General features: G+C 50.6%; 1 protein-coding gene across 4 annotated transcripts; it reads right to left on the bottom strand.

Moving 5' to 3' along the window:
- Positions 1–1644: 1644 nt before the first annotated feature.
- On the bottom strand, positions 1645–24467 carry Trim3 (tripartite motif containing 3). Of its 4 annotated transcripts, none has more exons than XM_052155497.1 (12): positions 24262–24467; positions 16415–16580; positions 11054–11285; positions 10721–10890; positions 10336–10516; positions 9061–9793; positions 8778–8881; positions 4534–4701; positions 4181–4349; positions 3876–3946; positions 2320–2460; positions 1645–2203 (listed from the first exon to the last, which is right to left on the bottom strand). In XM_052155497.1, exons 2-12 carry the CDS (start codon positions 16543–16545, stop codon positions 2051–2053), a joined length of 2253 nt encoding a protein of 750 aa, XP_052011457.1. In that variant the 5' UTR covers positions 16546–16580; positions 24262–24467; the 3' UTR covers positions 1645–2050. The 4 variants fall into 4 exon arrangements, with proteins under 4 accessions (XP_052011457.1, XP_052011471.1, XP_052011464.1 ...); XM_052155511.1 differs by having other exon boundaries at positions 10721–10872; XM_052155504.1 differs by having other exon boundaries at positions 24288–24467.
- Positions 24468–24621: the final 154 nt, after the last annotated feature.

Here is a 24621-nt window from a genome sequence, read left to right as displayed (position 1 = left end):
AGGTCTAGAAACCAGCTCTAGGGTGGGTCCTGCTCTCTGGCTGGCACAGGAAGTATTCAGGACTTCCCATCCAAGGAAGGCCACCTTTACCATCACTTTACTTCCCCCTTTTGCTTTTAGGCATTCAAAAAGAGGCTGAGGAATAGGAACTTGGAGCTTCCATTCTGTATTGCAGTTGGTGCTTTGCTCGGAATGGAGGGGAGGATTAGACTCTGCAGACACTGAGCCCACTGCAGACATGAGCAGTGCCACTACAGTCAGTGCATGGACTGAGGTAGCATTGCTCATCATCAGAGCCAGGTGCGTAGCCTGGAGACCACAAGGCTTCCATGTGGTCCAAGTAGTACATCCTTGACCTCTGCAAAGACTTTGTGACGTTCATAGTGCCTCCAATCCAATGCCCAGGAATTTTATTAAACAGTATCTTCTCTCTTTCAAAACCTCTCATGACCAGCCTCCTCAGACCCACTATTCCTCCAATCTGTGAACCTCCTCTGCCAATCATCACGCTAAGTACCAGGAGCTCAGAATGAAAGACTCTGTAATTTACTGTTAGAGAACGACAACGACAGATCCAACGCTGCTCTTCAGCCAACAATGTGACCTATTTCATGAGCTTCAGTCTCCAGTAGAGAAAGAAAAATTGTAGTTCCTACTTTCCAGTTTACTGAATACTGTTTTAATTATCTCTGGGATTAGCAGTCCTACCCCGAGAGACTGGAGCTCTGGAATGCAATGTGAAAACCTCCATTCTACTGTGGGAAAAGGGCAGCAACCTTGGAGCACAGCAATGGAAAAGGTTAGGGGTCCGAGTCTTTGGAATGACCTCTATGGAGTGACTATGGAGCCTCTTACATCCAACCTCCACTTGGACAAGCCTCAGGGAATGCGTTCATATCTAAAATGGTTCTCCTTGTAGCCGTGGCTATGTACTGGGTAAGAGTCATCTTTTCCTAGTTTGTAGACCCGTGAAGGGAGGGTGGAGGGACCTGTCTATTTCTACAGTGAATGCAAGAGATGCAAGGCCTGGGAATGAGGCATTGGCAAATGGCTGGGGTCCCAGAGATTCACTCCTTTGTTCTCGTAGCCTGAAGTGGTTGTTGTTTGTTTTTGTTGTGGCTGTTGTTTTTAAGCAACCTGGAACTGGACTCTGTGGGTTATAAAAGAAGAGACCATGAGGGCAGGGAGCTGCAGGGAGAGGAGGTGGATATAGCCAAGATACATTTTATATACGTGTGACACTGTCAAAGAATAAGTAAAAGTATTCTTTAGGGGCTGGAGAGATGGCTCAGCAGGTAGAAGCCCCCTTCGTTCTTGAAGAGGACCTGGACCTGGTTTCCAGCACCCATGATGGCTAACAACTATCTCTAACTCCAGAGCCGGGGCTCTAACATTCTTCCATGCTTCACAGGCACCTTATGCATGTAGTGAACAGAAAGATATGCAAACACAATATCCACATTAATAAAATTGAAATGAATATTTAACACAAGACAAGAACATTAAAAATATTCCTTAAAAATGCCACCACTTGTTGCTGATCCTGTGTCATCTGCCTGTCTTCTTGACTACTTTTTAGTCCACAGTAGACACCAATACTCCAACCCTTCCGAGACCCACCCCACAAGAACCTAGCAAAAACACCTTGGCGAACACATTTATTTACTATGGGGTGGGATATTGCTGTCTCTGTCAGTGTGTATGGGGTGGTAGGGAGACAACCAGAGGGACTTCTGAAGGAAGAGGCTGTTCTGGCCCCAGGCTGGGGGTCAGAGAGCAGACTGAGGGTGTAAGAGGGGTGTGTAAAGGGGTTAGGGTGAAGCTCTGCACACATCCTTGGGACCAGTCCAGGCCCACCCAGTCACCAAAGCAAGAACCGAATAAATAAAGTGCAACCGCAGGGTTGGGGAGGAAGGGCGGGGCACTGGGCACACCCATGCCCTCAGCCCACATTCAGTGCTGCCAGGCCTGGCCCACCTCTTAGCCAGACCCTCTTGTCCAATCACCCCTATGTCTGTCCCTCCATGAGCCAAGCAGGGCCCTTGTGCAGCTACTGGAGGTATCGATAGGCCTTAAAGCAGTGGTTGCCAGCATCAGCCACTACCACGTGGCCATCCGAGGTCAATGCCAAGCCCTGTGGGCCATATAGTGGCTCTGCAGACGTGTTGATATAGGACAGGAAGGACCCAGAGCTGTCGAATACCTGGGGAAGATGTGGAGAATGGAAGCAGAAGTAAAGTCAGGCAGAGAAGAGTCTGTGGGGAAAGACAGAGGCACAGAGAAAGCCTCACTCTCAAGCCATCCCTGGGCCTAACTCACCTGTATGCGGCTGTTGCCCCAGTCGGCCACGATGATGTTCCCATTGGAATCCACTGCTACTCCCGTGGGGGCATTGAACTGTCCATTGCCCTCACCATGCGAGCCAAATTTGAAGAGGAACTCTCCATCAGCACTGTACACCTGGTGGGGGAAGGGGCTAGGGACTGGGGACTTGGCCTCAGGCAGAGGGCAAGGCCTTGGAGGGTGGGGCAAAGCTCCAGGGAGAATTCTCAGATCTGCAGTTTAGCCCAGAAATTCTTCCCAGGGATCACATGCAGTATCCCACTGCGCAGATGATGCTTCCCTGGGGGAGTGGTACTTCCCATTTCTCAATTGTGACACTGCTACCACCCAACTGGGACAGACCATCTCCATTCCACCTTCTCAGCGACACATCTCTGGTTCTGTCTTGAGTCTGCCTTTCATATACATACTGCAATACCTGTCTCTAGTCTGGATGCTCTTATGTCTCATCTTGACCACTGTCTCTAACACTACCCCAGTCAGAGTGACCTTTCTAAGACACAGGGGGTTCACCACACCCTTGCCTGCAATTCTTTAAGCACTTCCCACAGCTCTTAAAAAGGGGGCAAGCACCGGGCGGTGGTGTCACACGCCTGTAATCCCAGCACTCTGGGAGGCAGAGGCAGGTGGATTTCTGAGTTCGAGGTCAGCCTGGTCTACAGAGTGAGTTCCAGGACAGCCGGGGCTATATAGAGGAACCCTGTCTCGAAAAAACCAAAAATCAAAAAAACCAAAACCAAACCAAACCAAACCAAAAACAACAACAACAACAACAAAAAAACCAAAAACAAACAAAAAGGGGCCAGCCCCTTCACAGGGCACACAGGTCTCAACCGCACCTTGCAGCAATGTACCTAGTCTGAAGTACCCATGGTTTCCAGAGCACCATAAATAATGCCAACTTCCATGTAGGTCTTTTCCTCCCTCTCCCTCTCCCTCTCCCTCTCCCTCTCCCCCTCCCCCCCCCCTCTCTCTCTCTCTCTCTCTCTCTCTGTGTGTGTGTGTGTGTGTGTGTGTGTGTGTGTTTGTGTGTGTGTGTTCTTTAAAATAGAGGGTAGTACATATCTCAGAAAGTCCTTGAATTCTTCATGTAGATAAGGTGACCTTGAACTGCTGATCCTTCCGTCTTTACCTCCAAGTGCTGGGATTACCACACTTAATCTCTTCTGGGTCCTTTGCCTCAAACTCCCTCTTTCTCTATTTTTTGGTTAATTCTACTGGTGCTTTAGGTCTCCCCTTCTATCAATGCCCTCTGCTCAACCCTTGCACAGTTCCCTGCACCTACCCAGAATCTATCACTTCAGATTGTAATTTCCTGGTTGTCTCCTCTACCCTGACCTACTCAAACCAAGAAGACAGGGACTGTATTTGTTTTGCTTACACTGAATCCCCAGCTTCTAGCATAGCGTCTAAGACAAAGGGTTCAGTGAAGGATTTTTAAGGGGACTTGAAAGAGGAGGGAAGGGAGAAAGGAAGTTTTTGAAGAGGAGGGGTGACTGGGACAGTGGTTGTGGAGGGGGGAAGACACTGACCTTCACTGAATGGTTATGAAAATCCGTTACAACAATCTCATTCTTGTTGTTCACAGCCACAAAGTGGGGCCCTGAGAAGAGAAAGTGAGGGCTGGGTTGTAAAGCACTGAGCTGAGGCACTCTGTCAGGTGAGGGGTAGGATCTCTGGGAGGGGTGAGATACCCTGTCTCTGAGCCGATGGAACTAGGCAGTAGAAAAGGGAATCAGGGTGAAGATACAGAAGGGGTCTTTACAACCAGAGGACCCTGGGAAATTCTACGGAACTGGAACATCTCGGTCTGGATCTTGGCGTTGTTTTCTTATACCTGCAAAGTGGCGGTCAGTGGCCCCACGGCCTCCAAAACGCCCAACAAGCTTGCCATTGGGCTGGAAGGTGAACACACAGCAAGATTTGTTATCCACCACGATGATATGTCCATTCCGGTCCACAGCTACTCCCTTGGGTCCCATGAGGCGGCCAGCTCCAATCTTGGTCTGTGGGAAAGGCATACACCATAAGGGACTTTATCCTGACTAGTATAGTAGGGAGTAAAGCCTTGGCCTGGGATCAAAGCAGAAACTTGAGCTGGTGATAGACTACTTCAGGGCCTGACCTAGTAGTACAGCCATCTGAGCAGGTCACCAGGGGTTTAGAGTACAGGGACAGTAAGCTACTCACCTTGAACTTGCCCTCAGGAGAGAAGATGCTGACCCAACGGTTGTCATAGTCTGCCACAATAATGTCTCCATTGGTGTCCACTGCCACACCTGTAGGACGCTGTAGTTGTCCGGGTGAGCGCCCACGGACCCCAAACCGGAACTTGAACTGGCCCTCATTGGAGAAAACCTGGAGTAGAGGAGCAAGGGAGGGTGCAGGGAGGAGGGGAACACTGTGGGTATATAGGAGAGGGTGCTGGGTCCTAGCAAGATCCCATTTATTCAACAAGTACGTGCTGACACCATGCCAGGGTACAGAGGAATCTCTGAGAGCTACCTTAAGCACATGCAGGAGAGGTGTGAAGGGGTATGGAAACACCACAGGGGCCAAGGTTATAGTGGGAAAAGGCACCAAGAGAAGGATATATGTGAGCCAACAGCCAACAAAGATATCAAGAACCATCCTCAAGATCTGTGAAAGGTCCTGAGGCGAACTAGCGGAGCCCTGTTTGAGGACCTCACTGATGTGGCTGGAGTAGTCAACAGGAGCTACATTTTCCCTGGCTATAATTAAGAACCACTGACAATTCATGGCCAGAGAGCAACAAGATCAGATTTGCTTTTACAGAAATAGTCTAACAGGAAGGAGTTAGGACTAGAAGCTAGCCAACCAGTTAGAAGCTAAAGGAGGAATCTAGATGACAAACGATGAAGGTTTGGACCAAGGAATCAATCTAGAGGGAAGCAGATGGATTCAAGAGAAATACAGGAGAAAGACCCAACAGAATTTCACAGCCAACTGGGAAGGGGCAGGCAAGGAAAGTGGGTAAGATTGTTTTATTTGGGTTATGGCTAACAAAGCAGCCTTCCTTCTGGACAGAATACATCCTTTTTTAAGGTTTTTATTTTATGCGTGTGGGTGTTTTGCCTTCCTGCATCTCTATAAACCACCAGTGCAGGTATCCATGGAGGTCAAAAGAGGGCACTGGATCCCCTGAAATTAGAGTAATAAACAATCGTGAGCTGCTATATGCTTGCTGGGAATTGAACCCTGGCACTCTGAAACAGCAGCCAGTACACTTAACCACAGAGCCAACTCTCCAGTCCCTGAGAAGGAACCCTTCAGTCTCCTCCTCTTCTCTTCCACCTTAGCCTCACAAGATGCTAAGATCTCTTCATCCTAAAGTGTCTCTTTTAATCTTTCCCTCTTAGATTACAGCTTCTAATTTAACAGCTCCATTACTCATTGCATAATTCTCATACACTCCACTTTGTTATAGTCTCTGGGGACACAAGATGGATAGATGGATCAGAGCCAAGGAGCTACCACAGAGAGCTCAAATTTCTGAGCCTTGGACTTGATGTTCAGTTCAGCCCTGCTCTCTCCTTCATGGGCCGGGCCACACAGAGATAGGTCTCCCAGACCTGTCTGACCACAGCATATCAGTTCTCCTGACACAGACCTTGTAGCAAGCCTTCACCTGGTCAGCCAGCATAGCACCTGGGGTCTGCACTGGGCATTTGCAAAGTCAGAATTGTCAGCAGGAGAGAGGAAGTACCAAAGGATAAAAGGGTGGTGGGGGTGGCGACGGGACTAAAAGGAAGAGGCAGGTCAGCAGTGAGGTGGTCCATGATGCTCCCCCTGCTGGCAGCTTCGATGCAGACTCAGTGGGGTTTGGGAAGCCTCACTCTTCCCATCCTTTCTCACGCGCCCTATTAGAACTGGCCAACTCCTATTTATCTATAGAATTCCAAATTTCCAGGTCACTTCTTCAGAGTTTTCCCTTTGTTTAAATTAATACATACATGTAAAGTTAGGGCCCTACAGTATGCATTCTATAGCTTTCTTTGTAACAACTGTCACTTTGTAGCTGTATCTGTGATCTGCCCCTTCTAAGGATGCAAGCCCTGTTTGGAGCTGGTGCTGTGTCTGTTTTGTCTGCCGCTGCATTTTCAGTTTTGTGTGGCTTTTGGCATCCAGTAGGCATTCAACCAACAAAAGAACTCCCAATTCTCTCTCAGGCCGGAACTTGATGGACAGATCCATTTGGAAGCCACACAGCAGCCTCAACACTCAATAGGGATAAAAGTAAACTCATCAACTTAAAAGGGGCCTGCTTCTTCATGGGAACACCACACATGCAGCCCACCAAGTCCCTCTATTCTCTATCCCATCCCTCTTTACCATGACATTTGGCACTCAATAAAAGCTGCCAGTTTCCTTCACAGCACTAGGACTCCTCAGTGTGGCCTCTACATCTCTCTCCTAGACCTGGCAACATTAAGTAGATTTCTGATTTCAAAGCTCTCAACAGAAATGACAACAAAAAGAGACAACAGACAAAACCAACAAACCAACCCAGAGAAGGAAAAGTGTGAAAACTACGAGAGCCAAGGGCGGGGAAGGTCAGAAGAGAATGTGACCAGCCACGGCATAAAGGATGCTCCCAGCAAGGGCTCATCAACAGTTCTGCACTAAGACAGTGATTCAGTGCCAAAGATTTACACATTAAGTTACTCATCCAAAATCACAAAGTGTTTTCTTGCTGTTGTGTGTGTATGCTCTGTCAGCAGGGTTCCACCGTGCCTGACTGAACAAGCTCACAAGGACCCCCAGCTTCAGGAGCAAAACAGGGCGGGGTGGGAGGTGTCACATCTTCTCAGTCCCAAGTAGCCCAGAGGAAGAGGCAAGTGCTCAGCTTTGGAATCCAAGAAGAAGCTTCCAGCGGCTGTGATGTCGGGTGGACTTGGGAGTGGACGGTTGTGCAAGGACGATTACAGTATAGCAGGTGTTTGGAAGAGAGGACTATGCCGGCCTCTCTCACAGTCCTTCACTGTGAGAAGCACAGTGTTTCCGCATATGTGTTAAGTGCCCAAGTATTTGCACAACATGACAGATGTCCAGGAATCTCAACCTTGATGCTAGGAAGAATTTCTAGCTTAAAGGGAAAAGGGGAGGGGGTGTTAAAAGTGATCCTGAGTAGAATCCCAGCATTACCCCAGGGCTCTCAAGTTTCCCTTCCTCATCTAGGCTGGCCCCAAATCCCTTCCTGGGTTTCTCTGTTCCTCTACCCTAAGAAAACCAGAGAGCCAGCAGGCCTAGTACTCTGGCTGCAGGAGACTGTGCTAGGTGGAGTGGGTCAGGAAACTGCAGAGAGGGACAAGAAGGGCAGAGCTGGATTCACGGCAAGGCCATCCAGGCAGGGCCAAGAACCGTAAAGCTGTTTGAAATAAGGATCTTTAGGGTTAGGGTTCTGCTGCCCAATAATACACGACTAAGAACTGAGGTGCACAGTAGCTAATCCCACAGGGGAAAGTCAACATTCTATAATCATTTCCAAAACAATTTACAATCTGACCTCAGCCACCTCAGGTTCCGAACAGCAAGCTTCTTGGAGCCGGACGGGATGGGCACCTCCCGCCCCATACTTTCCCACCTCAACTTTGTTTACAGTCCATACCCAGTCAATGATATGTTTAACAAGAGCTAGGTGTTGTGTGTGGTACATTTAATACTCTCAACCATCCTGAGAAATGCGTTTCCTAATTTTGCACATTAGTTAACTTCAGTGCCAAGAGGTCACATGACTTGCTAGTACAGGAAGAGCCAGGATTCAAGCTGAGGTTTCTGGTTTCAGGGCCTAGGCACTCAATCACTACACTATTACCACGTTCATGCCCACTGTGCCAGGATCAGTGCTGTCTGCACGGGATGTGAAGAAGGGAAGACACGTTTCCTGGTTCTAGCAAGAAGCTTGCAGTCCATCAGAGACCATGAACATTGAGTCTGACTGGCGCCTAAATAAACTGTGAGAGGTACAAGGAAAAGAAAGGCAGGTCCAAACCCACTTGTGGCTGCGTGCTACCCTCTTGCCGATGAAAGGCACTCTAGCCAATCAGATGGCTGCATTCTCCGGAGCCAGGCTAGCATGCTGGAAGATAGCCGGCAAGGGCAGATCTCCAACACGAACACTAAGACAAAGCAGACCAGCAAGCAGAAAGCTCAAGAGCAGACATGGAGGAAGGAGAGAGCCACTGATCTAGGAGCTTCAACAGTCTCAGCATGGCTGGAACAGGAAGGAACCGGAACTCTGGGCTGGCCTGAAGGTCCAGGGCACTCTTTAGGCCTGGGTGGGCAAGAGGTGCTTTAATTCACGGCTCTTTAAAGACAGTATTGACTGTGGCTCTCCTCTTCCAGGAAGTAACCTGAAGGCCATAGAGTCTGAGTCCTTTCTGGTACTGAAGGAGCTAGGTAAGCAGGCTTACCTGAATACATTGGTTGTTGCTGTCTGCTACCACTATGCGGCCACTGCTAGCAGCAGACACACCTTGTAAATTGGTGAATTCACCCTTCTCCCTTCCACGACTGCCTGTTGGTAAGAGATGAGAAGGGAAACATGAACGAATGCTGAGATCAGTTTGAGCCTCCCCAAGCCCCCTGCCCGAGCCAGCCCCCACCACCTTTCCCTGGCCCCCCCAAAGCCCCCCCTTCAGCCTTCATTTAACTCTGCCCTTAGCCTTCATTTGGCTCTGTGCTTGGTCCTCCTACCAACACGAAAGACGAGCTCATCCTCAATTGGATTGTCCTTCCGTTTGCCACCAGTGCTGTACATGGAGCTCGGCCTACGCACTGCCTTCTGGCGCACATGACTGCCAGGACCACCTGGAGACTTGACCCGGCGCTTCACATCATCTGGGGAAGGTGGCAGGTCCCCAGGTCGCAGGGCACGCACACGGAAAGGGCTGCCACGCACCGGCTGTCCATAGAGCAGCACTGAGAGGAGCAGGTCACCTTCCGTGCGAGCAGTGTACACCAGCTCATATGTGCCATTTTTGTGGTCCACCACTGGTACTGCAAGGCGCACACCATCGGGGCCAGTGATCTCTGCACACAGCTCTGCGCTGCCTGTGCGCACCAGCCGCCCATCTTTGTCTTTGGTGGTGACAGTGAGTGAAGCAGGCTGGCCAACCAGTGCCTGGCGCAGGCCCTCACCCGTGGCCACTGTCTCGTGTGCTGTAGCACTGGTGGTGAGCAGTGCACCCAGATTGAGCACCGATCTCCGCAACCCATCGACTTCAAGGACCAGTTCCAGCTGTGCGTTCTCATGTGGCCTCTCTGGGAAGGCCTGGGCCGCCAGAGCAGCCAGCCTCTCTCGCATGTGCTTTCTTACTAGCAAAACCTCAGGGGCAGAGCCCAGTCTCAGTGCCTGCTCTGCAAAGCTGCAGCTACTGCCAATGTGTTCCTGACCCTGGCGCAGTGTGTCTAACTGTGTCTGCAACACCTGTTGAAGAAGAAGAGAAGCAGTGAGTGTGCAGTCTGACAAAGAGAAAGGCTGGGATTACTGAGGAGCTTATAGTATCATGGCAGGAAAGACAGACACAGAGACACATGTGGACAGGGGGACAGATGACAGACCATGTCACTGCATGTGGACAGGGGGACAGATGACCAAGCAATGACAGACCATGTCACTGCATGTGGACAGGGGGACAGATGACCAAGCAATGACAGACCATGTCACTGCATGTGGACAGGGGGACAGATGACCAAGCAATGACAGACCATGTCACTGCATGTGGACAGGGGGACAGATGACCAAGCAATGACAGACCATGTCACTGCATGTGGACAGGGGGACAGATGACCAAGCAATGACAGACCATGTCACTGCATGTGGACAGGGGGACAGATGACCAAGCAATGACAGACCATATCAAGAGACAAAGCGAAAACTGGAAGGAAGGAAACCGCCTGTGGACTATGGAGGCAGCAAGACCTTCTATCTCATCACAGACCATGGTCAGCAAAGGTGACCCGACGCACCTTCTGCTTGGCCCCACAAATGCTCTCCAGGTCGCTGACCAGAGCCTGCTTGCGCTGCTGCAGCGCTTGCTGCAGGTCCTCAAAGGCTGCGCTGATCTGGGCCAGGGCCTCGGCCTTGCGCTCTTGCAGCTGCTGGCTGATGCCCCCAACCAAGGCGATAGCTGCAGACAGCTGTGGCAATCTGCGGAGGGAGAGCATCTCATACCAGGATGGCCGGAGGGTGTCCTGGCCACAGCAGGCCTTTTCAAAGAGGGCCTCACTATCGCCTCTGGGCGCTCCCCTTCTTGACCTTCAGCCTTCCATTTCTGCCTTTCCCAGATCCTTTCTTTCCCCTCCCAGTCCCTGCCATCCCCTGCTGAGGCACCAGTCCCCAGATGATGCCTACCGGCCACGCACAGCTTCAAGCTGGCGCTGCAGAGCCGCCTTGTGCTGCTCCACCACGTCCCGCAACAGAACTGTGCCATGTTCGCGGTGCTCCCCTGCGCGGCACTCGCCACACATGGCTGTCTCACAGGCCTCACAGTAAAACTCCATCGTCTGCTGGTACAAGGGCTCCTGTGAGGCGATAGCCACACTGCACTTCTTTGTCCCCTCACCTCTGGCCCTCTTCACCCCTGCAGAGCCCCTCACCCATCGCCAACCGACTGCCCTACCCTCTTCACCTCTCCTTCTCCTCCCACCCCAAGTCCTGGCCTCACTGGGCCTCGCTTGGGCCCACCTTGCCTTCATGGTTGGGGCAGGAGAGAGGGCGGCCAGCCACTGCGCTGAGGGGGTGGGGGTCTTCAGGGTCGTGGGCCCCATCAGGTGCCTGCTGCATGGCCTCCATGAGGCTGCTGATGAAGAAGTTGTTTTGTAGGGCTGAGACACCCTGTTCTGGAAGGATGGATGTCTGTCGGCACACTGGGCAGGACAGTGTCAGACTCTGAGGAGGGATGTAGTTCTGGAGGCATCTGCCGAGGAGAAGGGAGAGTCAAGGGGGAGTGGCCAAGCGGCCCTTGCAGAGGCCTAACCCCTTTTACACAGGCGTGCGATTGATTAAGAGCATCTTTGTGTGGTGCACACAGGCTTCATCCACCAGCAGGTGCTACAAGGCCCCTGAGGACTGAGCTGAAGTGCATCCCTGGTCCACGAACAGTCTGGTCTACATTCCTCTGCTTGAACAAACAAAGGCTCACCTTTCACAGGTGTTTACCAAACCTCCTCAAGAAAATCTGTAACAAGCTCTCACCCCGCCAGTCCTGGCCTCTGTAACTCATTAAACATTTACCAACTGCTTATTCTTGCCAAATTTGTGCCGAGCTCTGAGGATAAAAAAATAAAACACAGTGCCAGCTTTTAAAATAGTTCTAGTCTTCAGAGGGATAACAAAGACACAGAATTAGAATTTAAAGATTAAAGACATTGGCCTGGAGACATTGGTGCCTTAGTTCAATTTCCAGGCCAGGGACCTAATCCACTTAGGACCGCTGACAAAGTACTTCCATGAACCAAAGGCATCTGCCCTTATAAGACGGCGACAGCACAGAATTTGGTCACACAGGGGATTAAATATAAGAGGCCCGCTTACACGTAAGGGGGTTAAAGGTAAAGCCGGCGGCCTGCAAAAGCACACAGAGCAGAGGAGATGGGGGTGCCACGGCTCAGGTGGGTGGAGAAGAGGCCAGGAGACCTTCAGAGGCCAAGGAAACCCGGGTGGAGAAACAACTGTTAGGCCAAGCAGAGAAAGGCGAGGGAGGGAAGAAGGGCACAGGAAGCACTTTAGCAGGCTAGGGGCAGCAGGGATGAGGAGAGAAGAGGAGGAGCCTCACTGTGGGTCCCAGCAGCAGCGGGCAGCCGGAGGAAGAGGAATCTGAGGTGGACAGGACAGCCACCTCAGATTATTCCAGGCAGGACGTGAGATAGACCTGGATGCGGGGTCTGTGTGGGAACACATTTATGTGAAGAAACACGGCCAGGTGTGGCAGCACACGCCTATCATCCCCGCACTCTGGAGATGGAGAAGAGGACTGCCTCGCTTACACGGTGGTCAGCCTGGGCTATGCAATGAGCCCCAGTTGGGGTTGGTGGTGGAAGACTGGACAGGGAGTAAGAGGAAAGAGGAAAGAGAGGAGATACAGACAATGACGAGTAGATATGGAGAGTGAGAGAACTTAACTGCTCCTGACCTCCCAGCTTAGGCATCTCAGACAAAGATGCTGGCCCACATCAAAATGAAAACACACAGAAGGGCTGGAGCAGTGGCTCAGTGGTAAAGAGCACTGACTGCTCTTCCAGAGGTCCTGAGTTCAATTCCCAGCAAGCACATGATGACTCACAATCGGTGCCCTCTTCTGGTGTGGCTGAAGACAGTGACAATGTATTCACATACATAAAATAAGTACATCTAAAAAAAAAAAAAGAAAGAAAGAAAAGAAAACACAGAAGAACAGCACTGTTGGGAAGAGTGGTTAAGAGACAGAGATGGCGAGGTATCAACAGCAGCTAAGACGGAGGAGGCAGAGAAGATGGAGACTCTGGTAAAAGAGGGACAAAGAATGCAGCGGGACGAACATGAAGAGCAGAGGGCATGGGTGGAGAGGCTGGGGAGTGACTGTGTCCAGTCAGACGTGGGTCCAGAGGAGGGAATGACTCACAGGGTGGGAAGTGGCTCAGGAGTGGAAAGTGCCCACTGCATTTGGCAAACATGAGGAGCCTTTTCTCTGGGAAGGTGACATACGGTGGCTGCCGGGGAGAAGTCTGAATGGTACTAGCTGGAGCGTGGAGGGGCTGGGCAGTTGAGTGGGAAGGGGCTGAAGGCCTGGACAGTGCTGCAAGGAGACAAGAGGACAGTTCTTCCCTGCCAATACGGGGCATTTCACTTAATTTTGCAGTCTATCCAATCTACTACCAAGCCACACCTCCAGACCACTACAATGGGGGATTCTTTAAGCTAAAGTTAGCAGTAGAAAGGGAATGATGGAAGAGACTAGGAAACCAGTAAGACAATGTCTTGGGGATGGAGGGAGGCTTGGCTGGCCTAAAGGGGAGGCATGGGTCCCATCCTTTGGTGGGGGGAAGGAACACAGGAAGGGTGGCTTTAGCGGAGCATGGGGACAGAGTCAGAATAAAGGTGCCTAACGTCTCAGGCGGGCTCAAGCACACAGCGAAGCCTGGAGCAGTAGGGGACGACGACGATGGCTGGGATGAGTCACCGGGTGGGGGGGCTGGGGCGTGGGGTGTGATGATTACTAGAGGCAGACAGCAGACTGCAGGCGGCTGTGTTGGGAGATGGTGAGTCTACAGAGGAAAGATAGCCACGGCGCAAACCGTCCTGTATCCCAGACTCCTCTCGTCCTCTTGCCTATGCCTCCTGCTCTGAATTAAAATGTAACAAACATTACATGCCGGGTATGATCTTAAGTGTTTTACAAATAATAACTGGTTTCTCTGTGACCTACTTCTCCCTGAAGGCCCTCCCAGTAGAGAGTGGTTTTTGTCTCATGCTCCACATTCCTTAGGGCCAGAAGGTGGGGTTGGCTCCTCCTTCTTCCCAACTGGAACATTCTAAGTGTCTGCAGCTCCTTTGAAGCTGTTCTCTTCTGCCTATGCCCACCCCCACCCTTGCTGCTGTCTCCACTGACCTAGGAGTTTTTCCTTCACTTACTGAAGTACTTTTCCTGACTCAACTCTCCCTTCCCCCCCTCACTCCCTCACGTTCGCACTGTTCTCAATGGCTCTGACATCAGCGGAGGGCCCATCTCCACCATGGGATCTCCATCCTTAATTCCTCACCACCAAGCCTGCCCTTCACTTCCCCTCATTCTCCCACTACCGCCCACATCTCATCAGCGGCCACCTCTTGACTCTGAAACCTGTCCCTAATGACACTCATCATTCTGACTCTATTCCTTCTATGACCTTGAAACTGATGGATAACTCCTATTGGTCAGAATTCCTGGACTGCCACAGTTTCCAACTGGCCTTGTTTCTTCTCTTACTCCTATATAACTTACTCTCCATACAACTAATGAGCTTTTTAAAATGGGAATGATGTATCCTTTTGGAGCTGGGAAAATATCTCAGCTGGTAAGAGGACTTGCTATGCAAACATGAAGGCTGAGTTTGAATCTCCAGTACCTGCATAAAGAGCCAGGCATAGCTGCACATGCCTATAACCCTAGTACTGGGGGAAGGGAGGATGGAGACAGCAGAGCCCAGGAACCCACTGGCAAGCCAACTTAACCGAACAATGAGCTTCAACAAAAGACCCTATTATAAGGCAATATGGCAGACAGTAATAAAGGAAGACATCTGACATCTTCCTCTGGTCTTTACATGATGTATAAGAAGTCACACACCTAGAAAATGCACCCACTCATACACCATACACAGTCAAAGGGAAAAAAATAATGCATCTTAAGTAAAATAATACATGTAAACAAATTAGAAAACCCATGGCCAACTGTAAGCAGTCATTGATCTCCCCCAAGAGTGGTCAGTGACCTAAGCGTACAAGTGCATCCAGTTACAGCTGTGACATAGCATGGAGCCTCTGTAACAAAGGCTTAGCGAAGGACATAGGCGTGAGGGGACTGGGCCAGGGAGAGTTACATGATCAGCCGTAGGGCTGGGGATGGACAGAAAAGAAAGGGAAGCCAGGGGGAGGTGGCCTGTGGGAAGAAAGGGAGCAGCCCAGGAGCCTAGGCTTTAGAGTGAGTCGAAGGTGACAGCATTAGCTGGGTGGAAGGAGCTAGAAGCAGAAGGGCTGGGGTTCACAATCATGAAGGCGCTACTTTCCAGAGACAGACAAAGTAGATGATGTCTGTGCACAAAGTTAAGAACTAAGACATAAGTGGGTTGGGGTCCACAGGCTGATGAAAGAATCTGAATGAGCAAGAAGACCACGATCTTTGCCAACTGGCAAACAGGAGGAAGGCAATACAGCTGGAATCTCAGGGAAGCAGGGGATAGATAGACGGCTGGGAGAGCCCGGTGAGAAGACCTGGGAGCTAAGACATCTAAGACACAGCCATGAGATTGGAGGTCAGAGAGAAAATGCTGCCAAAACACAACGTGAGCATGCATAAAACCATGCAGGGGCTTTGAGTGGTTCTCAGGTGAGATGACTTATGGAGCCCGCCTCCCAGACACTGCCAATCATTCCCTCTGCTCCAGCTCCACAGGGTTTTCATAGGTCCCTATGGAACACACTCCCAGGCCCCATGGCCTTGCTGAGTTTTCCATTCTGCCTAGCCTGCTCTTAAATTCCCTTTACCTAACTCTTGGGATGCACAGGATTCAACAAGCTTTAACGGATCACTAAGCTCACACAGCTGAACACTGTATCTGCAGAATTTACTGTGAGTGTAATTCATGGGTCTACAATGCAGCTCTATAAATATCTGATTGCTACCTCCCTCACTTTACTGCAAACCCTTAAATCATAAAGATCATGTCTGTAGGGTTGGATATGGTGGCGTGGCACATGCCTTCAATACCAGTACTTGGGAGGCAAAGGAGAACAGTGCGTTCTAGGCCAGCCTACTCTACATAGTGAATTCCAAGCTAGACAGGGCTATATAGTGAGATCTTGTCTCAATAAATCCATAAAAGAAAATCCTTTTTTTTTTTTTTTTTGCTTCTCCTCGGTGCATACACATCACAAGGATAGGGTCTGACACAATAAAGAAATATTAGGAGAACGAAGGCAGGATACACGGAAGCCTAGAGGCTGCGCAGCACTGCCTTTCACTTAGTGCCTCAGAACAGGCAGAGAAGAACAAACCTAACCCATCCCTCCGTCAGTCACAAGCTATGCTGGCCCCAGTGCTACTTGGGAGCCTCCGTGTGGATTTCTCCTTTGGCTGCCTTGAGGTCTGGGAAGGAGCCGACGAGGCCTGATTCTAGGCAACTCTCTGGCCCAATACCCAGAGTTCCTGATTCTCATAGCTCATTGCAACCAAATAAATCCTTGTCTCCTGCAGGATGGAGTTCCTTTGTCCCTCTCTCACCTATGCACATTCCTCTTGTTTAAAACACAGTTTTCCTTGAGGGGGGAGGGGCTGCAGACTCCTTGTCTCCCTCAGGTAGCTCTCCTCACCTTTCACAGAAGGTATGTAGACAAGGCAGAACTTTGGGGCACCGGTACCGATCCAGGCAGATACTGCATACCAGAAACTGCTTGTCCATTGGCTGTACCTCCGGGCCAGGGCTGTCCTCCCTCTTTGCCATGGTGACCACAGATGGTTCCTGCCACTCACACCAGCCTGTGTACAGAGAAACAGTCAGCAGCAGGCAGGCCAGCAGTCCTCTCCCCCTCTCCCCACCAGATCTCCTGCAGAGAAATGTGCCCCTTTCTTCCCTGCAGGGACAGGACAAGGTGGTGCTGAAGTGCGTGGGCTGAGTGATTCCTGAGCATGGCACTATTTTAGAGCACAGATTTGGGGTTACACTGGATTTTAAAGGCCTTCTTTTGGCAGCTTAGTGACCCTGGATCATTCTAATCTACAAGCCTCAGTTTCTAATTCTTTTTTTGTTTTGTTTTGTTTTTGTTTTCGAGACAGGGTTTCTCTGTGTAGCCCTGGTTGTCCTGGAACTCACTCTGTAGACCAGGCTGGCCTCGAACTCAGAAATCTGCCTGCCTCTGCCTCCCAAGTGCTGGGATTACAGGCATGCACCACCACTGCCAGGCTCAGTTTCTAATTCTTAATTATGCAAAGACTAATTCCCATCTCACATGCCTGTTTTAAGAGTCTGAGAGAGGTATATGTCAAGTGCACAGTACAGGGACAACTCTTCACTGACACCCCCAACTCTTATTCTGCTCAGCGCCTCCCTTCACCCAGCCTCTAAGAGTCATTCAGGTAGTCCATCCCCCCACCACTTAGCACAACTGCCTGGGGGTGCCCTCTTCACCACACCAATGATCAGTATTAACAGTTAAGGATGACTCTCGCAAGCACTCCTTTCTCCCAAATCCCACAGTGTTGCACCCATCTCAGCCTGCCCCGAGTTCTCTACTAGGACGCAGGAACTGGTGTTCTGCTCCTGAGCCTGTGCCCTCTCATCTGCCACCCCTTCTAACCAGAGTGAATCTGCTGCACATAGATGTGACCCTACCATTATCCCTCTTATCTTCCTTTGATGGTTCTCCACTGTCCAGAGGAGAAAGTTCTTAAACTGGCCCTAGAGGCTGAGTAGCAACACTTTATCCTCACCTCTCATTCAACCTCTGGTCTCACAGCATATGATCTGTCATAATGGTTTCACTTCCTAGAAAACTTCAAGTTCTCTTTGTTTCTGTAGTTAAGATATTCTGTTCCCCTCTGCCTTCCATATTTCCTTGTCTAATTTTCATGTAAACGTCACTTCCTTTAGAAAGGCCAGACTTGCCGGGCGGTGGTGGCAAATGCCTTTAATCCTAGCACTTAGGAGGCAGAGGCAGGCAGATTTCTGAGTTAGAGGCCAGCCTGGTCTACAGAGTGAGTTCCAGGACAGCCAGGGCTACACAGAGAAACTCTGTCTCGAAAAACAAAACAAAACAAACAAACAAAAAAAGGAAGGCCAGACTTCCCAAAGTCTGTCTTAGGTGCTACCACTGTTCCCCTGTTTCTTGCATTTCCCCCATCCTAAACCTTACCCTATACTATAATTTTGTTACTTCTCTGCTCCCTTCTTGAAAAATATGCAGTTTTCTTGAAAGCAGGCATATTTTACTTCTCCATTTCTAGGACTTAGCAAGGAGTGTGTTACAAGAATGATCTTATGAATTGGATAACTGATTCAAAATATTCCAGTGTGCATGGTCACAAGAAATGTGGGTGTGGAGGTGCACACCTTTAATCCCAGCATGTGGCAGGCAGAGGCAGGTGGGTCTCTGTGAGCTTGAGGCCACAGTGAGTTCCAGGATAGCCAGAGCTAGATGAGAGACCAGTTCTCAAGAACGACAATGAGAAGAAAGTATTGCAAGTACCAAGTAAGTAAATAATTGCCCATAGGTGGCAAGGAGTACTATGAAGGAAAACGGTGTGACGAGAAGTGAACTTCTTCACTGAGTGAGGACAAAGAACTCTGCAAGCAGAAAATGGAAGGAGGGGTGCTGGTAGGAGAGGTGGGGAGTCTGCGCGGCTGAAGCAAAAGTGCATGGACATCGTTGGGAGAAGGCCGGTACTCACATGGACCATGTGCTTAAGGCAAGGCGAAGGCCAGCAGCACTCAGAGAGGGACAGAGATTAGGAAGGACTCCTAGGCATGGTAAGAATATTACTTCATCCTAAGACAGGCAAAGGGATGAGGCAATTTACAAAGGAAGGAGAACAATCTGGACCACTCTTTTGATATGACAATTACGGAGGAATATAAGGGGGAACAGAATGAGGGAGGCCATCAGGAAACTACCCCGCCTATTCTGATAATAGTGTTATAGAGCCAGAGGCAGAAAGATAGATGAATGCAAGTAATGTCTATGTGGATGAATCAGGACAGTGTCATAGACTGGATGGCAGAAGGAAAGGGGGACACTGATAACAACTTGCCAGTTTCTCAACTAAGCAAACAGAGGGCCATGGATAGACAGAAAGAGCTAAGTTGTGTGTGTGTGTGTGTGTGTGTCTGCCCGAGGAAATGCTGTTCCAGGCGAGGTGAGTTTGAAGTAAGGACATGATGTCCAGGTAGAGCTGTTAAGTGAGAAACAGAATACAGGTGCTCTAGAGAAGTCTGGGCTTGTTATTGATTTGGAATCTCCGGCATATTGACGGCCCTTAAAGCAATAAGAATGGATGAGGCAGAATCTTGGGACAGAAAGTGGAGAGTGAGAGTGGGTGGGGTGAAATAGGTGAAAGACTAGACGTGTTCACTCTGTGTGGCTATGGCGGAGTAGTTTGGCTCACAGTGATGAGCAGGTGACATTAACAAAGCAGGTGTAGCCAATCTGGGATGAAACTTATCCATGAAGATGAAAAACAGGCAGTGACTGGGCCAGGTCGCCACTGCTGTGCCCAGCTTCATGCACCATGGGTTTCTTAAAGACGACACGACGATGGCGATGACGACGACGATGAATGACAGCCCATAAGCCCCTTCAGGTTTGGGAAGGTATGGGAGGAAAGCTGAAGTGCATTTGTCCAGTGTATGCGTGCGGGTGGGTGTGGGGAGGAAGGAAGGACTCACTGGAGAACCATCTCTCCGGATGTTGGCACTGGCATTTTGGGGGACTTACTACCAGGGCATCATTGGAGGGAGGGAGGGAGGGAGGGCAGCTTGGTGGCTGGCAGGGCAGGGAGGCTGGAGGCACGCTGAAGCTTCAGTCTGCAAATGGCAGGGCTGGGGGACAGAGTACCAGGAGCTGCTGAGCCTGAGCCAGACTGGGGCAGCTGGCCGGTAGGCTCCACCCCTCTGTAAACCCAGGGGATCGCCCAGCCGGTCACACAGAAGCGGCATTGGGCTCCTCCCTCCCTTCCCCTTCCTGCTTCAGCTTCCCACTCTGATACACAAGGCATCACATCTGCTGTGGCCATGCCCCAGCCTGAATCTAGGATTCCATAGATTGATTCCCTAGCTCTTCCCGCTCCGGGGCCACCTCTCTCTTCTAGAGATAATGCCTCCAATAGGCCAGGACTCAACTGGGTTGTTTATCACAGCAGAATTTGGAGGATTCTGGACACAGAACTAGGATGTAACCTCCTTCCTTGGGCATCTCCGTCCCTTACCCCACCCATCTCTTTTATGGCTCGGTTCTGAGGCAGTCCTCACCCAGCATGCAGTGGACACCTCTGCTGGGACACAAAGATAAATGAACACAGCTGAGCCTTCATGGATTCCACAATCAAATAAGCAGACTTCTGCAATGCAGTGTGGTGACAAACATAAGGAAACAGATTGTTCTGGGAGTACAAAGAAAGTCCACGACCTGGACCTGGGGCAGGGATGGGCCCAGAGGAAGGGAGATCGAGGATGGATAAGGTACAGGGTACCTTACAGAGGCCTTCTGCCTCTGGAAGCTGCATCGCTCACTCGCTCACGCTCCTGTGGCAGGAAAGGGCTAACAAATGAGATGCAGAGCTAGGCAGGGGCTACACCACACAATACCTTGCTGCCCTTATTAAGGACTTTAGACTTTACCCCCTTCCCTCTTAGGGGATTAAGGCTTTATCCAAGTGCAAAGGAAAAGTTTGGTGGTGGTTGATGGGTGAGGGTTAAGCCCAGAATGACAAAAGTAGATTTTTGATTGCTGTGTGGAAAATACAGAGGTCAAGAGTGGAAGTTTAAAAAACCAGCCCGAGGAGGGTGGTGGCTAGGGGAGGCCAAAATAGTTTTCACAGGCAGAAACCAATAGAACCTGGTAACTGGTTGATTTTATATGAAGAGACAGGGTAGAAGACAGGATTAGGAATGGTTACTAGTTTTCTAGCTTAGGAACTGGAAGAGTTTAGATGACAAGTCCAGCGTGTAGCACAATGACTCCACGGTGCTCACAGGACACAACAGAAGTGGAACAATCCAGCTGTTGGTTAGAAAGGCAACCTCAAGTGTAGGAAAGAGGAGACATGGATTTAGATGTCTTTGGTAGAAGAATATTTCTGAAGCCACAGTGAAGTGGATGACGCCAGGGTAGAGGGAGAAAGGAGAGCCTGCAGCTCAGCCCCCAGGAGCGCCAACATCTAAGATAAAGGCTCAGAATGTGAAGTCTGCAGAGAAGACTGAGAAGGCATCAGAGACAGGAATGGCAGAGAGGAAGCAAGCTATCTGGAGGCCAAGGAAGAAGAGAGGAAGTGATTGTCGCTGTGAAATATAAGAGACTCTGTGATTTAAAGGCCACAACGAAGCTGCTCTAGCCTCAAGAAGTGTAGTTTCTGGGAACTGGAGAAGTCAGACTCAGAGTTAAGTTGATTCTGAACAAGTGAAGACAGCTGGTATGAATGGATGAGATGCTGGATGGGCAGGGGGAAATATGCTTCAAAGATTTTCAGTTTTTCCAGACTCCCAAGCATCCACCTTCCCTTTCCATGTTCTCCTCCAGCCACACAGCATTCCCACCGTGCAGGATTCACCCAGCTGTCATCTGGAGGTGACCACAGGCATTGCTGAGGGGTGTATGGGCACAGGGAGTCAGCTAGGCTCACCTGCTAAAATGGCACTCTCCGACTCTCTAGCCTCCAGGTATACTCGACCACTTGAGGCTCAGAAAAATAACAAATGTCTGTAGGTTGTAGCCTTTGGGCTTTCTCCAAAAGAGAACAAACAACAATGGACAGGGGAAAGCCCTAGGACCTGAGCAATCCTTCCCTTTCTAGGGAAGCGAAGAGATGAAATTCACATTACTAATCTCCCCCACTAATGTCTGACAGAGCAGGTACAAGAAATGTCTCTGAACACACTCTACAGCCAGCCCTTCATCTCAGAACCAGACACACAAAGTTGGATCAAGTGGCCCCTACTTTTTTTTAACTTGTGAGAAACCGACATGGACATGTGTAATGACAAGGTGATAAGGACCGTGAGACTGATGTGTTCAAAACGCTAGGGCAGGATGATTCTAACTTGGTGGAGAATGACAAAAAGGAAGAGATGTTTGAAGTGGATCTTGAGGAGGAAACATGAATTTGATAGGTACCTTAGGAAAACTGCATAAAAGAACAGAGCTATGAAACATTTACAAACAGACGACGCTAATGTAAAAGTAAGACCCCCAAATGGAAGCATCTGAGTTCTGTGGCTTCATGATCTAAGTCCCCCATCGGTGCCCCCCACTGCACACCTCTCACATGGCTAATTCATGGGGGTTTGCTTCAGGGTCTCTTCTCGGCTTCCATGCTCTGCCTAGGCAATCTCATTATTTGCCACAGTCTTAATTCTCAGCCCATTCTAACAAGCCCCAACGCCTTGTGCTAAAAGACTCCCTTGAATTCAAGACCTGTACATCTAATTGCCTTTCTGGACATCTTTGCCTGGATGATGAACAGGAACAGTCCCAAACTGAACTCCCTTCCTCCTGACCTTCTCCTCCTGCTATGCCTCTCTTCTCCATAAAAGATGCAACCATCTCTCCCCGGGCCTCATCAGCCAGACCCCAAGTAATCTCAACTCTGACTTTTCTCTCACCTCCACCTACAAGGTTGATGTAACCTTGATGCAAAAATGTGCTCAAGTTTAAAAAGTCAGGAGATGTATCCATTAGGGCGGGGGGTCCCCATCACCCTACACTTGTGCATGCATTTACACACATATATTAACAACAATAATCAAAGAAAAGGTGGTTATCAACTTAAAGAGGAGCATGAGAAGGGTTAGCAGGAGCGTAACTGGCAGAGGCTGGAGGGAGGAAAGGGAGGAGGCAAAGTGATGTCATTCTACTTTAATTTAAAATGTATTTTTTTAAGCCATGACATTTGGGATCTAGTCCTGTCACTAACTCTACCACACAAGATAATATCTAAGCAACATTTTTACCTGATACCCATATCTGTACAATGGGAGGAGGAGGGTCATCTTGTTTTCAAAAATCAAGGCTCCTTCAGTCCGCAATGTGCCATGACTAGATCCCAACGCAAGCTACCTTGATGATTTGACTGCTAATTTCCATCACATGGTTAAGCATGCCAGAGAGTGCTCACAGGCTGCCTCCCCCCTTTCCAAAATGTTTTCTGAGCTTGTCACCCACGACATTCACTCTCAGGACTCTTCTCTATAGCAATCACATATCTTCTGAACATAGGCAATTCTATCCCACCTATGGTTCTTTTTTCTTGAGTTCTATTAGCAGATATGCCACTGTCCCCTAAGCAGCTGAGTTGGTAACTACCATATAGAAAGTACTCAATAGATGCTGGTGACACAAGAGTTAGGTTTAAACTCTGCAAGTCCCTCACAGCAAAGAGAAGCAAAATCAAAAGCAGAAACAAGACAAAGGAACAAAATTCCAAGAAGAGAGACCTCTATAACACAAGGTAGCTTCCCACAGCATAACTAGTGAGTGCTCTATCACTGGAGGCACCCAAGCCAAGAGAGGCAGGGCACCTGTCAGGTCAGACCTGCAGCAAACCAGACCCCTGCCGAGGAGCTAGGCACTGAAGTGCAGCACAGCGTGGCTGGAGACCTGGATAACCACTGCACCCGCCCTCAAATCTCAGATCTTCCCTCTGGAGCAAGTCCTGGGTTTTCACGATCCACACTGGACTCCCACACCAGGAACATGCACAAGGCCTGCCTTTTTTTTTTTTTTTTAATTTTCTTTTTAGTCAGAATGACCTCCCTGGGGTGCAGCCTGCCCTTCCAACCTGCAACCATCTGTCCCTGCAGGTTTGTGGCCCAGGTTCTGAAACCAAGTCCAGGAGGAAGGAGGTGGGAACCAGGGAGGGGACAGGAGTCCTCCAGTCAGGGCCCAGGCTGAGGGAGAACTAGGGGGGGTCCTTTCCTACAAGAAACAGCCTCTGCAGGAAGCTTCCTGTCCAGCAAGCAGTGCCCGCAGCAGAGGAAGGATGTCCTCCATCCTGGCCGGTGGGCTTCTTGGTGCCTACTGAGGACGGAGAAGGGAGCAGGGGTGGAGGCGTCTGCACTCAGGAGAAAGGAACCCTTCGGACAAGCGGGGCCACAAGATTCCAGAGTGCCAATCAGCAACCCCACCCACCCACCCACCCCCACCAACATCGGCCGCAGCTTGCGGTACCCTCTACCAACACACAGGCTCCCAAAAACCGCGCTCCTAAAATGAACCATCACCCATCCACCCGCGCCTCCCCCCACCACACAGCCCGCAAACATGGACCTCACGTGAGCAGCCACAGCCCAAAGAATCCCCCGCTGCTCTCACAGACACGGACACGCCTCACGTGGACAGAGACAGGAACAGCTTTTGATAATCATCTGCGCCCCCACCCAAAGGCGCTCGGATCCACACACCACCGCTTGCACCAGGACCCGCACCCCGATACACAGGAGGACCAGACGCACCCTTGGGGCCCGCGCGGCGCACTCACGGCGTGGGAGCAGGATGGGAGGGCAAGGCCCGGACTGCAGCCACTCGGAGCGGCCCGCAGCGCTGCCCCCGCTGCCAGCGCCCGTCCGCCCGGCCCTGCCCGCGGCGCCGCCCCACGTCCCGCGCCTCTGTCTGTCCCCGCGCCGGCGCCGCCGCGGATGGACCCGTCGCACAGGCCGGAGGGAGGGGCCGGGGCGGGGCTGCGGACCAGTCGGGGGAGGGGGGCTACTCCGGAGCCGAAGGCCCACCCCAACCACGCCCCCACCTCTTAGACCACGCCCACCAGCCCCTCCGCCCCTGCGGCTCCTGGCGCTCCCTCTGCGGTGCGGTTGGGA

This window comes from Apodemus sylvaticus, chromosome 1 (assembly GCF_947179515.1).
Source record: "Apodemus sylvaticus chromosome 1, mApoSyl1.1, whole genome shotgun sequence".
In the NCBI taxonomy this organism is placed as follows: Eukaryota; Metazoa; Chordata; class Mammalia; order Rodentia; family Muridae; genus Apodemus; species Apodemus sylvaticus.
The sequence above is the reverse complement of the archived record's forward strand: the minus strand, read 5'-3'. Positions and strand labels throughout refer to the sequence as shown.